General features: G+C 45.7%; 1 protein-coding gene across 1 annotated transcript in view; it reads left to right on the top strand.

The window, feature by feature from the left end:
• U2AF2 (U2 small nuclear RNA auxiliary factor 2) overlaps nt 1-19,370 on the top strand; it is a 124,396-nt gene that overhangs the window by 44,641 nt on the left and 60,385 nt on the right. Inside the window, exons 5-6 of the mRNA XM_033960493.1 lie at nt 7,194-7,310; nt 8,251-8,389. Of these exons, the coding sequence (XP_033816384.1) occupies nt 7,194-7,310; nt 8,251-8,389 (256 nt within the window). The remainder of the gene's footprint in view (nt 1-7,193; nt 7,311-8,250; nt 8,390-19,370) is intronic.

Below are 19,370 nucleotides of genomic sequence, written 5' to 3'. Positions count from 1 at the left end.
CTGAGGCATCCACGAGAGCTCCACCGGAGGTTCTGCAGGCTTTATTTGCTTCCCCTGCACAAGATTTCTCCCCAGAATTTGTAAATCTGATATGGAAAGCTTTTCATGACGAAACCTGGTCAGTTGGCGCAGCCTGCGAGTATGTAGCTGTTGACTCCAGGGAGCATTCTCTCCAGACAAGCCTGATTGGAGGTTGAACTCCATGCTGTTTTTTGTCTCCGGACTCTTATTCAGTCCTGGATGACTGTCTTCCTGTTTGGGTCTGGCAGTCAAGAGGTCTCCCTGGCTCCTGACTAGGGGGATGATCCTTGGGTCCACTGCCTCTTTAAGTCTACCTCTGCCTACCACTTTATTGCCAATGCTGTTAAGGAACTGAAGTTGGAGGCTCTAACCTCCACTTCCCAGTGCACAGTCATGAGTGGCTCAGAACTCCTTTTTTTCCCCTTGTGCATCTGAATATTACTGCATTGGTTACAGATACAGAACAGTGGGAGATCCCGGAGGGGTCCCTGAGGGTTGCCAAAGCCATGTCCAGGCTTTATCCCATAGCACTGGAGTTCCAGCAGCTATTTGACCAGATGAAAGTGGATTCGGCGGTGGCTCAGGTCACCGAACATACAGATCTCTCGAGTGAGGGTGGTGTTATGCTAAAAGATGCTAGAACCGCAAGGTGGACATGATTTTGAAAAAGCAGTTTGAAGCTCTTGCTCTGGGGATCAAGGCTGCTGCTTTATTTGCTGCTTGGACCTGCTACACCAGACTGCAATGGTAGCCCTCTTGTGCTGGAGGGGGTGGATTATGTGGCACACACCTTATATATGACTTTTATCAGGGTCATGAGCAAGGTGTGGGCTTATGCCATCTCAGCTTGCAGAATGCTCTGGATCAGGCAGTAGGTGGGTGACTCAGCCTCTAAGGCGACTTTGAGCAGGCTGCTCTTTAAAGGACAGATGATTTTTGGTAAGGGCCTTGATGATCTTATGGCCAGTGTGGTAGATTGCCACCCTAAGTCTCTGTCCAAAAGTAGACTATGCTGATCTCTGGGTGGAAGTAATTTTCATCCCTCCTGTCGTTCTCAGCAGTATAACCAGGAGACCTCGGTCCAGAGGTTATAAACAGCAATTCAGAAGTTCCAGATGCCATCAGCCTTCAGGTGCTCAGGTCAACCCTCCCTCCAAGAAACCCCAATGATGGCAGGTTGGCGGCCGTACCGCCACATTTTGGACGGCGGCTATCTGCGTTTCAGGGGAAGTGAGAGAAAATTTCCACTTGATATGTTGATATCAGCCAGTTGGTCACAAGATCGAGTTCCTCGCTTTCCTTTGGATCTGAACAATACAGACGCAATAGAGCTTAAAAACTTCCTAACTCTACTCAACTACAACATCCCCGTACCCACACAAACTCACGAAAAAGGCCATCATTTAGACCTAGTTGCCATGTCCACAAAGGAAAACCTTGACCCAATCATCTCTCTGACTGAAGGCACCTGGCATCACAACATCTGGTCCGACCACTTCACCTATTATTTTAAGCTGATCTGGTCACACCGAAAATCTAAAACACGTCTGTTGATAAAAAAAGAACATCAAACAAGAGGTTATATTAATCCAGAAAAATACTGGTCAGAATACAAACCGCATACAGTAATAGAGGAAGGAATAGACTTCTGGGACCATTGGAATACAACCAGTACTTCCATCCTAGATAAAATCGCCCCATACATAAAAGCAAAAGCAACGCAAACAAATACAATAAATGGTTCGACACCGAACTATTAAAAACAAAACAATCAGCTAGGCGACTAGAAAGGATTTGGAATAAAACAGGAGAACTGACAGACCTCAACAAATGGAGAGCCTACATAAAAACCTACTTGCAAACAACTGATAAAAGACAAACGCAAAGCGTTCTACTCCACCAAAATTAACTTATCATGCAAAGGTTCACAAGGAATCAATACAAAAGAGTTATTCAACATAGTCACAAATCTATTTGACACCACCCGCTACACACACATGAGCACAACACGAAGTTACCCACCGTGAAGGACCTAGCTCTATATTTTGATTCCAAAATTAAAAACCTAAAAAATAACTGTATAAGCAATAACGATGTAACAATCATCCCCAGCAACTACCAAATAGCTAACTCATATGACAATGAAATACCTACACCGAACAATAATTGGGAAATATACAATGATACTCTGTGAATAACTCAAATTTGTATACTACTGTGTTTCACAGATATTATAACTATATATTCTTATCTTTTCATACTTATATATAAAAGATTTTTTTGGTGATGTGCTCAGACCTGTAACCCAATAAATAGTGTAGTCACTGTATTGAGTTTAACATGGGGACCATCATTGCAATCACCTGTCCCCGACCCTCCCTAATAGAATTAAACTTATTCAGATTCTATAATAGTACTTATCTGAATGGAGAGGTATTTGTTGTTAAACTTGAGCTGGTTAAATCTCAATGGTGACTGTGTTCAAAACAAATAAAGTGATGCTTAAAATCCAATGGTGATTTTTTGAGTAGTCATCAATCCTCGTCCCCCCGACTCGAGTTTCGTATTCTTCGTCGGGGAGGGACACTGAAAATCTAAATCTGTTGCTGGCTAACTGAGACCCCACCTGGAATACTGTGTGCAATTCTGGAGGCCGCATTACCGTAAGGATGTGCTGAGACTGGAGTTGGTCCAGAGAATGGCCACCCGGATGGTCTCAGGATTCAAGGATCTCCCATATGAGGAACGGCTGGATAAGTTGCAGCTGTACTCACTCGAGGACCACAGAGAGAGGGGTGACATGATCGAGACATTCAAGTATCTCATGGGCCGCATCGAGGTGGAAGAAGATATCTTCTTTTTCAAGGGTCCCGCGGCAACAAGGGGGCATACGTGGAAAATCAGGGGCGGGAAACTTCACGGGGACACCAGGAAATTCTTTTTCATTGAAAGGGTGGTTGATCGCTGGAATAGTCTTCCACTTCAGGTTATTGAGGCCAGCAGCGTGCCTGATTTTAAGGCCAAATGGGATAGACACGTGGGATCTATTCACAGAGAAAGGTAGGGGAGGGTCATTAGGGTGGGCAGACTAGATGGGCCGTGGCCCTTATCTGCCGTCTATTTCTATGTTTCTAATGTTATTGTATGCCATTGGGTCTGTTCAGTGATGGATTTTGATGACTTCTGCCAAAAAATTTCTCATGATTCTAGTAGCCCCAGACTGGCCTCGCTGATCGTGGTTTGCGGACCTGGTGTGTCTGCAGAGAGACAAGAGCCTCAAGCTGCCTCTTCATCACAGGCTTCTGAGTCGGGCTATTCCCCATGGAGAATCCACAGCACTTTGTTCATGGCTCTTGAGTGCAAGGCTCTGATCCACAAGGGATATTCAGACGTGGTTATTGCTATTTCCCTTCTCTCTGGAAAAGAGGAGGCTCAGGGGAGATATGATAGAGACCTTCAGGATCATGAGGGGCATAGAGAGGGTGGATAGGGAAAGATTCTTCAGGCTGAAAGGGACAACAGGTACGAGGGGGCATTCGGAGAAACTGAAGGGAGATAGGTTCAAAACAAATGCAAGGAAGTTTTTTTTCACCCAAAGGGTCTTAGACACCTGGAATGCGCTACCGGAGGAAGTGATCAGGCAGAGTACGGTACAGGGATTCAAACAGGGATTGGACGGATTCCTGAAGGATAAAGGGATCGTGGGATACTGAGAGAGGTGCTGGGATGTAACACAGGTATAGAAAGCTAACCAGGTAATAAGTATAGAAACCCAACCAGCTCGTGCATGTGCAAGACCGAAGGGTTAGGACTTCGATGGGAAGATAGGACTCAATGGGAAACCAAGGTGGCAAGGGGGCCCCTTCTAGTGATTCAGACAGGTCGTGACCTGTTTGGGCCGCCGCGGGAGCGGACTGCTGGGCAGGATGGACCTATGGTCTGACCCGGCGGAGGCACTGCTTATGTTCTTATGTCCTCAGGGCTAAGAAGCTGTCTACTATGGTGGCCTATGCTAAAGCTTGAAAGCCTTTTCAACAGTGGTATGAAACAGACCAGGTGGAGCCGTTACAGGCTTCCATTCTGGTCATTCTGGCTTTCCTTCAGGCCGGACTGGAAAAAGGTCTGGCGTTAGCCTCTCTGAAAGTGCAGGTGGCTGGACTTTCCTGTTTCCTGGCGCAAAGTTGCAAGGTTTCACTGACGGCCCATCCGGATGTGACGAGATTCCTGAGAGGTGCGCTCTGGCTCCGACTACTGCAGCGCCGTCCTTTCCCTTCATGGAATCTTAACATTGTCTTAAAGGGCCTTGCTAAGGCCCCATGCGAGCCACTCGGAGATGCTTCCCTTTTGGATCTCTGTCAAGACAGTGTTTCTGGTGGCTATTGTTTCAATGTGATATATTTCAGAACTGCAAGTTCTCTCCTGTAGGAAGCCCTTCCTTAGAATTACAGAAGTGGGTTTCACTCTCCATCCTGTTCTCTCCTTTTTTCCGAAGGTTGTGTCTAATTTCCATGTCAACCAGGAGGTTCATCTGCCTGCTTTTCAACCTACAGGCTCAGACAAACAGGATAGAATTTTGAGAACGCTTGATGTGCATAGAGCTTTGCTCCAGTACTTGGACAGGACCAAAGACTTTCACCTTTCAGACCATCTGTTTGGGCTTACCTGCCAGTCCCAGTATTTAATTTAATTTAATTCTAATATACCGCTAATAACCGTGAGGTTTCTAAGCGGTTTACAAAAATGATGCATTAAAAATACAATAAATAAAAACTAAATAAATAAGTATGGCAGGCCGGCATCCAAGGCCTCTAGCTAGATAGATTTGCATGGCCATATCTTTGGTACATGTTGCCTGTGGTAAACAGCTGCCGGTCAGTCTCAAGGAACATTCCACCAGAGTCACGGGCGGTTCTTCCCACAGAGATTTGTAGAGCAGCCACTTGGTCTACTCTGTATACTTTGCTCAGATTTTACAAAGTTGATGTGGCGGCTTACGACGCTGCTTTTGGGTCCTTTGTCTTGGCAGGCTGTTCTGGTCCTCTCTAGACATCAGCCATTGCTTTAGTACATAACCATACGTATGGATTCCTGAGTTGATGTAACAGAATGAAAGATTAGGTTCTTACCTGGATAATCTTCTGTTAATCCTTTCAGGAGTCCTTAAGGTCTGCCCTCGGTATACTGTTTTGCCTGCTTTTCTGCCTCTGATGTTTCTAGATTCTAGGCCTGGAGCTCTCCTCCTGCCTTTCAGATGGCTGTTTGTGAAGAAATCTTGTATATGTAAGTGCATTCTTCAGCCACTGGCTCCCTTTTTGTAAGTGCTAGTTACACTCAGCAGTTTGGTTCCCTAAGGTTATTTTATACAAATTCCTGTTTGTCGTCGTTCCTATTCTTGTTTCTAAGTTGTATATCCAAGTTAGATTGTAATTTCTTCTGAGTAGGGACCATCTATTAAATGTCAAAATGTACAGTGCTGTGTATGCCTTTCAGGGCAAAGATTCAAAAATATCACTCCAAAACAAAAGCCCCACACAAGCCAAGAAAGCTAGCTTATTACTTAAGCGAAAGAAAAGCCTCAGACAGACGGAGAGGTGTACCCACACTCTTCCACCAAAGCATCATAGGCAAAAAACTTTCGCACAAGTTTAAAGTTAGCAGGTGGGAGCAAAAAATAGCCGAGAATGATTAATGGTAAAAACCACTGAACACAAACAGGCCAGGCTGACAATCGTTTCGTGGCTGGTAACCACTGCTTCAGGGCCTTAGCGCCAAATCCAGGCTATCCTATAACACAAAACACAAACCCTCCATTCCTCCCTCTTTTTTGTGCCTTTCAGGGCTACATAAGTGATAAATAGTAGTAGAGCAGAGCAGAATTGTGTAATAGTAACTGAAAGGGGACACTGGGCTCTGCCTCCATGTGGGAGGTGCTCAAAACTGTAAGTATTCACACTTCTGCAAGTTTAGTTTGCGGGAACGGATTGATCACCATATGTATGGACTCCTGAGAGGATTAACAGAAAGAAGATTATCCAGGTAAGAACCTAATCTTTCATTGTTGCTATTTGCATTGAAATACCTGAAGCCTTCAAACTTTTGCTGCTGGGAAATGGTTTGGTCCTGGACAGTGAAATCACTCAATAGATCTGAATGTCAGGGGCTAGCGTTTGTACTTACCTGTTGGCACGCTCCTCCCCACGACTTGAGTAGATGGTTTTAAATGCATACTCTTCTGTTACAGTGGATACCTGCACAGGTAAGCAAAGATTGTCCACAAGCATAAGGAGTAGTTCTATATGCTGCTTCCCCTGAAACCTGTGTCTCCAGAAATCTCTCCTGGAGGTGAGGGAGGGCCACCTGCATGGTTTAAGTGCTGTCAGATTTCTATACTTCCCCTGAACACCCCACTACAAGCTTGCTTAGAGCAAATTTATGCTCTGTTCAAAAGCTCCCCAGCTTTTCATGGGAGCGAGCTGCCATGTCCCCTCCCAGCAAATTGCCAGGTTAGAGGGAGAGTGCTGTCTCCTGATCTGGTGGGAGACCCAGTTTCTCGTGCTTGGTACTTCTTCAGAAAGAAATGTGCTTTGAAAAAAAGGTATTAGCAAGCTGAGCCAGTAAATTGTGGCTCCCTCGGTCTCCCTCTTAAATATTTTTCTTTTTCAAGTCTGGAAAAAGAAACAGGATAATTTGCTATCTCCATTGAAAGGGAAAGTGAGATACCATTCCACCCTCTCAGCCTTGTTCCCTCATCGTTTTTTTTCTCCTTTTAGCAGGATAAAATATTAAATAAGTGGCTGATATTGGGAGTTTTATAATGGTGACATAATTTAATCAATTTTTTTAATCGAAACAAAAAAAAAAAAAAACACACACCAAAAATCAAACCAGGTTCAAAAAGTTGTTTCCATTTCTTTTTAAAGTGAAAATGTGGGGGCTGAAATCCCTTCGTAGCAAAATGTAAAGTTTGCTACCATCGTGCAAGGCAAGTAGGATCTTTCCAGCTATTACACACCTGTTCTTTGCTATATTTTTCACTCTTCCGCTGCGGGCGGGTGGCTGCCATGTTTGTCTATATCATCCTGTTTATTTTGTGTTTTCCCGGACCCCTCTTTTTTCCCCCTCTTCTTCTTCTTTTTTTTTTTTTCGTTTTTTCATGCTTCCTTCCCCTCTAGGAAGCCATGATGGATTTCTTCAATGCTCAGATGCGCCTCGGTGGTCTCACCCAAGCTCCTGGCAACCCAGTTCTGGCTGTGCAGATAAACCAGGATAAAAACTTTGCTTTCTTGGAGGTGAGTAGCAAGAAATTTTGTTTCCATTCACTTGGTCACTGCACAGAATTGCAGAGAGAAAAAGAAGTCTAAGCTATACTTGTGATAAGTTGGAGAATGGGAACTTTGTTTTCTGTACTTTAGCTCAAATTTGGATCTTTTTTTCCTGATCATTTGAGTACTGCAGAGTAGATCCAATAGATGCTGGCATTGTAGAATAGAAGTTGGGACGTTAGATCATTTAATTTTTTTTTGTCCCTGTGTAAATGCTTTTTGGAAACTAATTTGGCCCCAAATTAATAAATTATTAGAAAACCATGTAGGACTCTCATATGACATAATATTATTTGGTACAGCAATGAGAACTCAGAGTCCGATTTCTGCAAATAATAACAAGTTATTATTAATATTAACAGGGGTCGCCATGCAACAAATTACTTAAAATTGGAAGGATTATACTAAATTAAATTATACATTTTGTTGGAACTCAGTTTGTCATATATATAAAATGGAAAAGATGTTAGCGTTACAACAAGGGAATCTTCATAATTTTAAAAAAATTTGGGAACCATTGACTAATTATTCTAATGATCAGATATCTTAGCACATGGATAGTAGGGGTGGGATGGGGAATGTATATCATATGGAAATAGGAATATTGACAAAAGGGGGGGATTTATTCTATATTATAAGAGGATTTGTTTGTAAATACAAGTGCCATATGATAATTGATTATAATATGTTTAATTCACTTGTAAGAATTCAAAAATGAATAAATTAAAATTAAAAAAAAAAAAAAAAAGAAACAAATAATGCTCATGGTGTGTTCATGGCTTTGGTAGAGATGTTTCGTCATAATCTGAATTTATATTTAAAGATGGTAGTGTGGAACATGTTTGGCTGAAGTGGTGGGTGAGAAGCAAGTCCAAATCTATTGCCATTCACACTTCTTCTCCTGCAGTTTCGCTCCGTGGATGAAACAACACAGGCCATGGCCTTTGATGGCATTATCTTCCAGGGCCAGTCGTTGAAGATTAGACGCCCTCATGACTACCAGCCGCTCCCTGGCATGTCGGAGAATCCCTCAGTTTACGTACCAGGTAAGTCTTTGGGTGTCTCATTCAAAGGCATTGTAAAGACTGGGAAGCTGGGTGCTTAAATAACAGATGTGTTGCGCTTAAGGAAGAACGCGCTTAACCATGGATATATAATGTGGAGTTCAGTATTGTCATCACCCAAGAAAAGAGTACTGGATGATAAGAGGAAACCTTAAGTTGTTTTAGCCTCTCACCAGACCAGTCCATTTGTGTGAATTTACCCTACTGCTGCATGCATCTGGTAACACTATTAGAAATACAGTGGTACCTTGGATTATGAGCTTAATCCGTTTCAGGAGCATGCTCGTAATCCAAAATGCTCGTTTATCAAAGCGAGTTTCCCCATAGGAAATAACGGAAACTCGCTTTAATAGGTTTCCCCCCCACCCCCACGAGAACTGGCATTGCTCCCCGCGAAGGCCCCCCCTGTGATCCGGCCCCCCCCCCTCCGACGCGATTCGGCACCCCCCCGGACATGATTGGGCACCCCCCACGCTTCTTATCGTCATCTGGGCACTGGCACCGGCACCAGCATGTCCTGTGCTTGGTGCCGGTGCCCGAAGATCGGCCTCCTCTTCTGCTGGGCCTTGAGCATCTGCACATGCTCAAGGCCTGTGTGAACTCGCGTCTGCCGGATTGCGGGGGAAGGGTGCCGGATCGCGGGGGAGAGCTCGTAAATCGAGCCGCACTCGGTTTCCGAGGTAACGATTTTGTAAATGTTTTGCTCGTCTTGCAAAACACTCGCAAACCGAGGTACCACTGTCATTAATAGTAGTAGTAGTAGTACCAGTAGATAGAAACTCAGTGATCATATTATTGTATCTTGTGCAGTTTGCAGCCAGTCAGTGTTTTTCATGCTTCAGCAGATCTGGTTTGGTGGGGGGGGGGGGGTTCTCCTGATTTAGTGTTTTTATTCTGAATCGCAAACAGCAATGTAAATGCACGACAAATGAAACTGACTTACCAAGTACAGTATGTAAAAATACATTTGTTTAGCTAGGATATCAACAAATGTGTGATACCTGTATAAAGAAATCCTTACCAACCCACCTTCCTATAAACTATTGCTTCATAAAATTTTCAATGAAAGTTTTGCCCAACAACTAAATACCTGATAAGACCTTTTCTAAATTGAAAATTCCTTATCAAGTTTCAAGTTTAATGGTTCTTTTGATTAATTGCTTAATCATAATTCAAAGCGATGAACAATTTAAAATACATTCAGTGGGAAACAATACAAATTTTAAATAATAACATACATTTAAAAATAGTTCAACATATTCGTAACATAAGGTAAAAAAGGGGTGCGAAATACAATTCATAATAAAAAAGCAGAACAAAAAAGGGAAAATACATGAGGGAGGCAAATAACAGTATAATATAATAATAAAAACTTTGGCCTAAGGATTAATGGATTAAATATCAAATGCATCTTTAAAAAGGAATGTTTTTAGATTACTTTTAAATTTTCCCAGATCATGCTCATTTCGTAGATAAATTGGAAGGGCGTTCCAAATCTGTGGAGCGGTTACTGAAAAAATAAACTGCCGTCTTGTATTGATAATCTTAAGCGAAGGAATGGTTAATAAATTTTGTTCGTTAGATCTTAAAGCTCTGCTTGGATTGTATGGGATTAGTAATTTATATATAAATGCTGGAGTTTTATTGAGAAGAGACTTAAAGGTGAGCAAACAAAGTTTATATGTTATCCGATGAGTAACTGGAAGCCAATGCGCATCTTTTAAAAGAGGTGTGACATGATCAAACTTTCTAGAATTAGGTATAAGTTTAATAGAAACATTTTGAACAATTTGAAGACGTTTGATTTCATTCAATGATATTCCTTTAAAGAGTGCGTTGCAGTAGTCTAGTTTAGAAATCACCAAAGAGTGAATAAGAATATTTAATGATTTTGGACATAGAAATTTTGAGATTGCTCGAATCTTACGTAATCTATAAAAAGTGGTTTTAACAATAGTACTGATGTGATCATGAAAATTAAGTTTGATGACAAAAGTCACCCCTAAAATTTTTATACTGTTTACTAATTGTAGGGGGACATTTTTTATAATAATAGGGGCAATGAGAGTGGAACTTTCTTTCCATGGGAATAACATAACATTAGATTTTTTGATGTTAAGTGCCAGCTTGTTCGTATTTAGCCAGTGATAAACTAGGTCAAGTTTCTCACTAATCTCTTGGATATCAAGACATTTTATTGGTATCTATTGAGTGCAGAAGCTGAATATCGTCTGCATATGCATAAACTTGAAAACCCACGGACTGACATAAGGTAATTAACGGGGCAAGGAAAATATTGAATATTAAAGGAGAAAGAATAGATCCTTGAGGAACCCCATGAGTAGTTAACGAAGAGTTTGAAGTTAAGTCTTTAAAGAAAACAGCAGAAGTGCGATCTGTTAAATACGATGCAAACCAAGAAAGAACTTGGTCTGTAATGCCAATGGATTGGAGTCTGCCTAGAAGAAGCTGATGATCGATTGTATCGAAAGCCGCAGAAAGATCAATAGAGATTAACAGAGTTGATTGGTGATGATCTAGAAAGTATTGAATAGAGGTGGTCATATCAATCAATGAAAGTTCCGTACTATGGTGATGTCTAAAGCCTGTCTGGTTAGGATGCAACACATTAGTTTTTTCTACAAAATCTGAAATTTGATTGAAGACTATTTTTCCTGTCAGTTTTGCCAGAAAAGGAATATTAGCTATTGGTCTGTAATTGGATAAGTCTTCAAAACTAACCTTTTTATCTTTGACTATAGGACGAATAATGGATTTTTTCCACGTTAATGGTACCGTGTTTTGACTCAAGCTTTCAGTAACTAAAGTATGAATGAAAGGTCCAAAAATATCAAAGTAATGCTTTAGAATAGATGGCGGAATTAGATCGGCTTTAGATCTCTTGATATTAATAGATTTAAAAATAGATTCAATTTCTTTTAAACTAGGTAGTTTGAATCTTGAGCACCTAGAAATTAATGATTCTGCAGCAATTTGTTCATAGTCATCTGTTAAGTGTTGGTTTATTGTGAAAGTTTTACTAATATTATTAATTTTCTCAATGAAGTGATCCGCAAATTCTTTTATATGGAGTTTAAAACCCATTAAATGTGACAAATCCTGACAAATATATCCTTCCTCCATCCCTAGCCCCTATGCTGTCTAAGAACAAACTATGAAATGCAAAGCCAAAGCTGGAACTCTTAATTATGCAGGTCAACCTCACCTAGAAGCTATTAGAGGAGCTGTCCAACGAATCTGGGTTAAATCTCACACCCAGCAGGCTTTTTAAAATATCAACGATAGATAGTGCCAGATTATTGTAATCTTATTTGGTCTCAAAAAAAAAAAAATTCCTTTCAAAGGATAAAAAGAGACTGATATTGGCTAATCTTTTTTTTTTTTTTTCTTAGCATCCATCCAGACACATGGGATATGCATTCTTACCAGCTTTCCTGAATTCAGATACAGTCTTACATAGAAACATGATGACAGATAAAGGCCAAATGGCCCATCCAGTCTGTCCACATGCAGTAACCATTTTATCCCAGGACAAGCATGCAGCCTATTCTCCATCAGCCATGGAGCCCGGATGCAGACAGCTTCGCAAGCAGACTTGCTTGAAGAACTTTTAGAAGTTCACGACTGCCGTACCGCGCATGCGCGAGTGCCTTCCCGCCCGACACAGGGTGCGCGGAGCCGAGCAGTCCTATTTCGACGCTCTGCGCTAGACTGAGTTCTACTTCATGCCTTCTCTCACCGCGACTCGTGTTTTATTTCTTTACAGGGTCGTTATGTTTTCTTGTTGTTTTTTTGTTTTGTTTTTTAACTTAATTTGATTTTTCTTTTGTGTCACGGCAGGGCCTGCCTCGCGGCCTCAGCCTGTGGGCTTCGATCTCGCTAAGGCTATTTTTCCGTTTATGTCCCGGCTGGTCAAAGGCTTCAAGAAGTGTAGCCGTTGCCAGCACGCGATCTCCCTCACTGACCCACATATAGGTGGTGTGTTCAGTGTTTGGGAACTGACCATTGTCCGGAGTCGTGTGCCCGCTGTGCTACCCTTCAGCCTCGAGCCCTCAAATGTCGAGTTCAGGTGGAAAAACTCTTTGGTGGTATGGATCCACTTTCCCTGGTCTTGACCTCGAATCTGGTCAAGCTTCTCACAAGGGTTCCACCTTCTACCTCGGCCTTGACCTTAATCACACCCTCCTCGTTCGGGTCCTCGTCATTGAGCAAATCTGCTAAGTCTTCTCCTGATGTGACGCTTGCCTCTCTCAGGTCAGATACCAGCAGTGGTTATCAAGCTGCCCAAGAAGCATGTCTCCAAGTCGAAGAGTCATTATCCCAGGACAAGCAGGCAGGTATTCTCACTAGTGGGTGATGTCATCCGACAGAGCCCCGATACGGACATCTTGCAAGCATGTCTTGCTTGAAGAAACTCAGAAGTTTCGAGATGCCCGCACCGCGCATGCGCCAGTGCCTTCCCGCCCGATGTACCGGGCGTGTCTCCTCAGTTCTTTTCTTTCCGCGGAGCTGAGAAGTTTCACTTCATTCTGCGCTGACTGAATTTCAGTATATTTGCCTTCTTTACTACCGCGTTTTGTTGTTTATTTGATTTCTTTCAATTTTACGTTGTATTTAAAAAAAAAAAAAAAAAAGTTAAAATTATTTCTTCCGGCGGTTCGGCCGGGCCGGCCTCGTGGCTTAGGCCGAGCGCCTTCGACCTAGCGGCGACGATTTTCCGGCCTATGTCCCGGCCAATCACCGGTTTTAAAAAGTGCAGCAAGTGCCAGCGTGCGATTTCGTTGACGGACCCGCATCGACGCTGTCTTCAGTGTCTTGGTCCAGAACACGTTCCGAAATCGTGCCGGCCTTGTTCCACGCTCACTGCGCGATCGTTCAAACGGCGCTGCTTGCTTTGGGAGTCGATGTTTAAGATGGAGTCTGCCAAAGAGCCGTCTGCTTCAACTTCTACTGCGGTTTCGCCGGTTCGTTCGAAACCTGCATCGACAACCCCTGCATCTGGCATCGTGAAGCCGGCATCGTTCACTCCGACTTCTGCCTCCGGTTCAGCATCGGTGCCTGTCCCCGTCTCCTCGGCTCAGGTACCGCCTTCCACTGTCCCTCCGGTGGTCATCAAAGTGCCTAAAGCTAGCAAGCAAAAGCACTTGGCCACAAAGGAGCGCGAAGACCGTGCTGGAGGACCCCCTTTCGGTGCGGATCCCTCCATATCGGCTTCGCTGCGATCCCTGCTGGAAGCTCAGTTTGTCGAGCTTATGCAGTCTATGGGACCCCGGCTTATCGCCTTCATTCAGGGTGACCTCCCGGTCTTGACCCCGGGGGGCGGTCCGCCCCCTCCCCCTCGTCGTACGATCTCTCTGCTCGACGAGGAGGAGCGGCGGAGGGCGGCGGATGATTCCAGGCGGGCTTCATTTAGTGATATGCCGCCTTTGGAGCCCATCACGCCCCCTCGACAGCAGAGTGCTGTGTCAGCCCCTGATAGTCGAAGTCCTGGGCATACTGCATCGCAGGAAGAGTTCTTCCGCACTCCATACCAGACCTGGGTGGCGCTGCGTGAGTCCGCATCCTTACCACCTCTGCGATCCACTGCATCGAGTCCCATCCATTCCTTGGAGGCTTCGGGGGATCGTGCGATGCACAGAAGATCTCGTTCCTCATCCCGTCACCGGGAGGGGCATCGATCTCGACACTCATCTCGACACTCCTCACGTCATTCGGAGGTGTCCCCGCAAAAGAAGATCCAGCGTATGGGATACTCCTCGTCAGATTTATCCCCGCCTGAGGGACCGGAGTATGAGGAACCATCTACCTCCTATTCTCCTTGCCGCTCTCAGCTTTCTCTGGACCCGGAGGCTTCCACTTCTTCTAGTCCGTCTCGCCGGCCGGCGCTGGCGGACCAACTATCTTTTTCATCCTTCCTTCGACAAATGGCGGATGATTTGGATGTGACGTTGGACACTGGTTCTCGATATTCTAAGGAGTATCTGGACACCATGCATTTGCCTCACCCTCCAGCGGAGACGCTTCGCCTTCCTCTGCATAAACTGCTTGATCAGACTTTCATGCGTTGTTTTGAGACACCGTATTCCATCCCTGCAGTTCCCAGTAAATTGGATGCTCGATACCGCATCGTCCATCACAAAGGGTTTGAGGGGACGCAACTTTCTCATCAATCACTTCTGGTCGAGTCCTCCCTCAAACGATCTCATCCCTCCCAGGTTTACGCCTCAGTACCACCAGGCCGTGAAGGGAGGACGATGGATAAATTTGGTAGACGTATCTACCAGAATTCGATGATGGCGACTCGAGTGCTCAATTACAATTTCTTCTTCTCTTCATATTTGGACTTCTTCTTGCCGGTGCTCCGCAAGTTCATCCCTTTTATCGATGCTCAAGCTCGATTCGAATTTGAAGAGGTGGTGGCGACCCTTTCTCAGTTACGCCTGCAGCTAATGCAATCCTCCTACGATGCCTTCGAACTCTCGGCACGTGTTGCGGCCTGTTCGGTCGCCATGCGTCGCCTGGCATGGCTTCGTACCATTGATATGGATCCGAACCTCCAAGACAGACTTGCTAATGTGCCTTGTGCGGGGGCGGATCTGTTCGATGAGTCTATCGAGACTGTTACTAAAAAGCTTTCGGACCATGAGAAGTCCTTCCAGTCTATTCTGCGGCCTAAGCCTAAACCTCAGCAGTCTCGTCCCTCTAGGCCGCCTCTGATTTACCAGCGGCGTTATCAGCCGAGACAGACTCCTCCTGCGAGACAGCCTGCAAAGAGACAGCCTCCTCAGAAGCCTCAGCAGAAGCCTCAGATGCCGGCTGCACCCAAGGCTATCAGCCTTTTTGACTCTCTTCCAGGGAGCATAACCGACTTCGTTCTGCCTCCCCCCGTTTTTCCCATCGGGGGTCGTCTCCATCATTTTTGTCATCGATGGGAGACAATCACCACGGACCTCTGGGTCCTTACCATCGTAAGAGAGGGATACTCTCTTCATTTCCAACGGGTCCCCCCGGACCACCCGCCAAGAGAGTATCCTTCCAACTCGACGCAGACCGCTCTTCTTCTCCAGGAGGCTCAGGCTCTTCTTCGGCTTCGGGCCGTCGAGCCTGTGCCATTAGATCAGCAAAACCGGGGGTTCTACTCCCGGTACTTCTTGGTTCCGAAGAAGACGGGCGATCTGCGTCCCATTTTGGACCTTCGAGTCCTCAACAAGTTTTTGGTCAAGGAGCGGTTCCGCATGCTGACCCTTGCTTCTCTCTATCCCCTCCTCGAGCAGAACGATTGGTTATGCTCTCTGGACCTCAAGGAGGCCTACACTCACATCCCGATTCATCCGGCCTCCCGCAAGTTTCTCAGATTTCGGGTGGGACATCTACATCTGCAGTATCGAGTGCTTCCATTCGGCCTTTCCTCGTCTCCCAGAGTCTTCACGAAGTGTCTGGTGGTGGTGGCCGCTGCACTCCGGAACATGGGTCTTCAGGTGTTTCCATACCTCGACGACTGGCTCATCAAGGCACCGTCGGCTCCAGAGGTCATTTCGGCGACCTTGACTACAATTTGTTTCCTGCAGAGTTTGGGCTTCGAGATCAACTTCCCCAAGTCACATCTGCAGCCCACCCAGTCTCTCCCCTTTATCGGGGCTGTTCTGGATACCATTCGACTTCGAGCATTCCTTCCTCCTCAACGCATGGATGCTCTCCTTCTACTCTGCCAGTCGGTGTCTTCTCGCCCGTCCATCTCGGCGAGACACATGATGGTCCTCTTGGGCCACATGGCATCTACAGTTCATGTGACGCCTTTTGCCAGACTACATCTCAGAATTCCTCAATGGACACTGGCATCTCAGTGGACTCAGGTGTCCGACCCGTTGTCCCGTCACATTGTCGTCACTCCTGCTCTACGGCAGTCTCTTCTCTGGTGGATGACCTCTTCGAATCTATCCAGAGGTTTGCTGTTTCACTCTCCTCCCCACCAGAAAGTTCTCACGACCGATTCATCGAACTATGCATGGGGGGCCCATCTGGATGGTCTTCGCACTCAGGGGTTCTGGACCAGTGCGGAACGACTCCATCAAATCAATCTTCTGGAGCTCAGAGCCATCTTCAATGCTCTCCAAGCTTTTCAGCATCTACTTCACGACATGGTGGTCCTTATTCGCACAGACAATCAGGTCGCCATGTATTATGTCAACAAACAAGGGGGCACGGGCTCGGCCCCTCTTTGTCAGGAAGCTCTTCGAGTCTGGGATTGGGCGGTTCGCCACAACACCTTCCTCAGAGCTGTCTACATTCAGGGGAAAGACAACGACTTAGCAGACAAATTGAGTCGTCTTCTCCAGCCTCACGAATGGACGCTCCATTCCAAACCCCTTCATCAGATCTTTGCTCAGTGGGGAACGCCTCAGATAGACCTCTTTGCAGCCCCCCACAACTTCAAACTGCCTCAGTTTTGCTCCAGGATCTACACTCCTCTCCGCCTCGAGGCAGACGCCTTTCTACTGGAGTGGGGGAATCGCTTCCTATATGCGTTTCCTCCATTTCCTCTCATTCAGAAGACTCTGGTCAAGTTGAGATCAGACCATGCCACCATGATTCTGATTGCTCCTCGGTGGCCCAGACAACCTTGGTACTCCCTTCTACTTCAACTGTGCAGCAGGGAGCCAGTACTTCTTCCAGTGTTTCCTTCACTACTTACTCAACATCAAGGTTCACTACTTCATCCCAACCTGCAGTCTCTCCACCTGACAGCTTGGTTCCTTTCAACATAACTCCTCACCAGTTCTCTCAAGCAGTGAGGGAGGTCTTGGAGGCTTCCAGGAAGCCTGCTACTCGACAATGCTATTCCCAAAAATGGACTAGATTCTCTTCCTGGTGTATTTCCAATGCCACGGAACCTCAGCGAGCTTCCCTATCTTCTGTATTGGACTATCTTCTACACCTGTCTCAGTCTGGTCTCAAATCTACCTCTATACGAGTCCACCTGAGTGCTATTGCGGCTTTCCATCAGCCTCTACAAGGGAAACCTTTGTCTGCTCATCCTGTGGTTTCCAAATTTATGAAAGGGCTTTTTCATGTCAACCCTCCTATCAAACCTCCTCCTGTGGTTTGGGATCTCAATGTTGTCCTGTCTCATCTTATGAAGCCTCCGTTTGAACCTCTCAACAAGGCTCCTCTTAAGTATCTCACCTGGAAGGTGGTTTTTCTGGTGGCCCTCACGTCTGCTCGCCGGGTCAGTGAGCTTCAGGCCCTAGTGGCCGATCCACCATTTACAGTATTCCATCATGACAAGGTGGTTCTTCGTACTCATCCAAAATTCTTGCCTAAAGTGGTCTCTGAATTTCACCTCAACCAATCCATCGTGCTTCCAGTGTTCTTTCCAAAGCCTCATTCTCACCCTGGAGAATCTGCTTTACACACTCTGGACTGTAAACGTGCTTTAGCTTTCTACTTGGATCGCACAAAGCCACACAGAACTGCTCCTCAACTTTTCGTCTCCTTTGATCCAAACAAGTTGGGACGACCTGTATCGAAGCGCACCATCTCCAACTGGATGGCGGCTTGTATCTCTTCCTGCTATGCCCAGGCTGGATTATCCCTTCCCTGTAAGGTCACAGCCCATAAGGTCAGAGCAATGGCGGCCTCTGTAGCCTTCCTCAGAGCGACACCGATTGAGGAGATTTGTAAGGCTGCCACTTGGTCCTCGGTTCATACATTCACCTCTCATTATTGTCTGGATACTTTTTCCAGACGGGATGGACAGTTTGGCCAAACAGTGTTACAAAATTTGTTCTCTTGAAATTGCCAACTCTCCCACCATCCCATTGGGGTTAGCTTGGAGGTCACCCACTAGTGAGAATACCTGCCTGCTTGTCCTGGGATAAAGCAATGTTACTTACCGTAACAGTTGTTATCCAGGGACAGCAGGCAGCTATTCTCACGTCCCACCCACCTCCCCTGGGTTGGCTTCTCAGGCTAGCTACCTGAACTGAGGAGACACGCCCGGTACATCGGGCGGGAAGGCACTGGCGCATGCGCGGTGCGGGCATCTCGAAACTTCTGAGTTTCTTCAAGCAAGACATGCTTGCAAGATGTCCGTATCGGGGCTCTGTCGGATGACATCACCCACTAGTGAGAATAGCTGCCTGCTGTCCCTGGATAACAACTGTTACGGTAAGTAACATTGCTTTCTTCCTCCTCTTCCTCGGAGACTATAGCCACACCAGATGTACCAAATCCTCAAGTCTCGGTGTCACATTTGGAGGCTATGATCCAGATCATTTTGGATCACCAGTTTGGTAATATGCTTGCCAAACATACTATTACCTCGACTCTGCTTCCTGCAGTCCAGTCTGAGCACTTAGCAGCATCACAAGGAGTCGAGTCCTTGGGAGTGCCTCGAGAGGATTCTACACACTCTATGCAAGGAGTTGAGTCTTTGCGAGTGTCTCGTCTGGAGCATAAGCATGTTACTCAAGGAGCTGAGTCCTTGTCAGTGCCTTGAGATACCTCGACACAACGAGTTCAATGCCTTCTGGTGTCTCGATCTCCAGCTCTCCTTCCTCGCATAAGGTGTCGCCCTTTCCGAGGCATAGGGTGAAGACTCCTCGACGTTCCTATCAGCGAGACCTGTCTGGTTCGAGGCACAGTTCTCCACATCAGTTGAAGCATCCATCGAGGCACAGATCCTCTTCTCAAGACAGGCCTCGTTTCTCCAGGCCTCAAGGACACAACCTCCAGAACCTTATACCTATACTTCTCCTGCGAGGGATTCTATCCATTCTCTCAGAGAGTCATCTATACCTGCATATTCAGACCTCAGGTATCAGTACTCCAGAGAAGCTTCACCTTCGTTCTTGGCTTTGCGAGGCACCTCGAGGTCACCTTCTTCCCCTCGAGGTCAACCTTCCTTGGAGCAGATATCTTTTTCTTCTTTCCTACTTCAAAT

This window comes from Geotrypetes seraphini, chromosome 10, assembly GCF_902459505.1.
Source record: "Geotrypetes seraphini chromosome 10, aGeoSer1.1, whole genome shotgun sequence".
Classification (NCBI taxonomy): Eukaryota; Metazoa; Chordata; class Amphibia; order Gymnophiona; family Dermophiidae; genus Geotrypetes; species Geotrypetes seraphini.
Note: the sequence above shows the minus strand (reverse complement) of the source record. Positions and strands in the feature narration are given on the sequence as shown.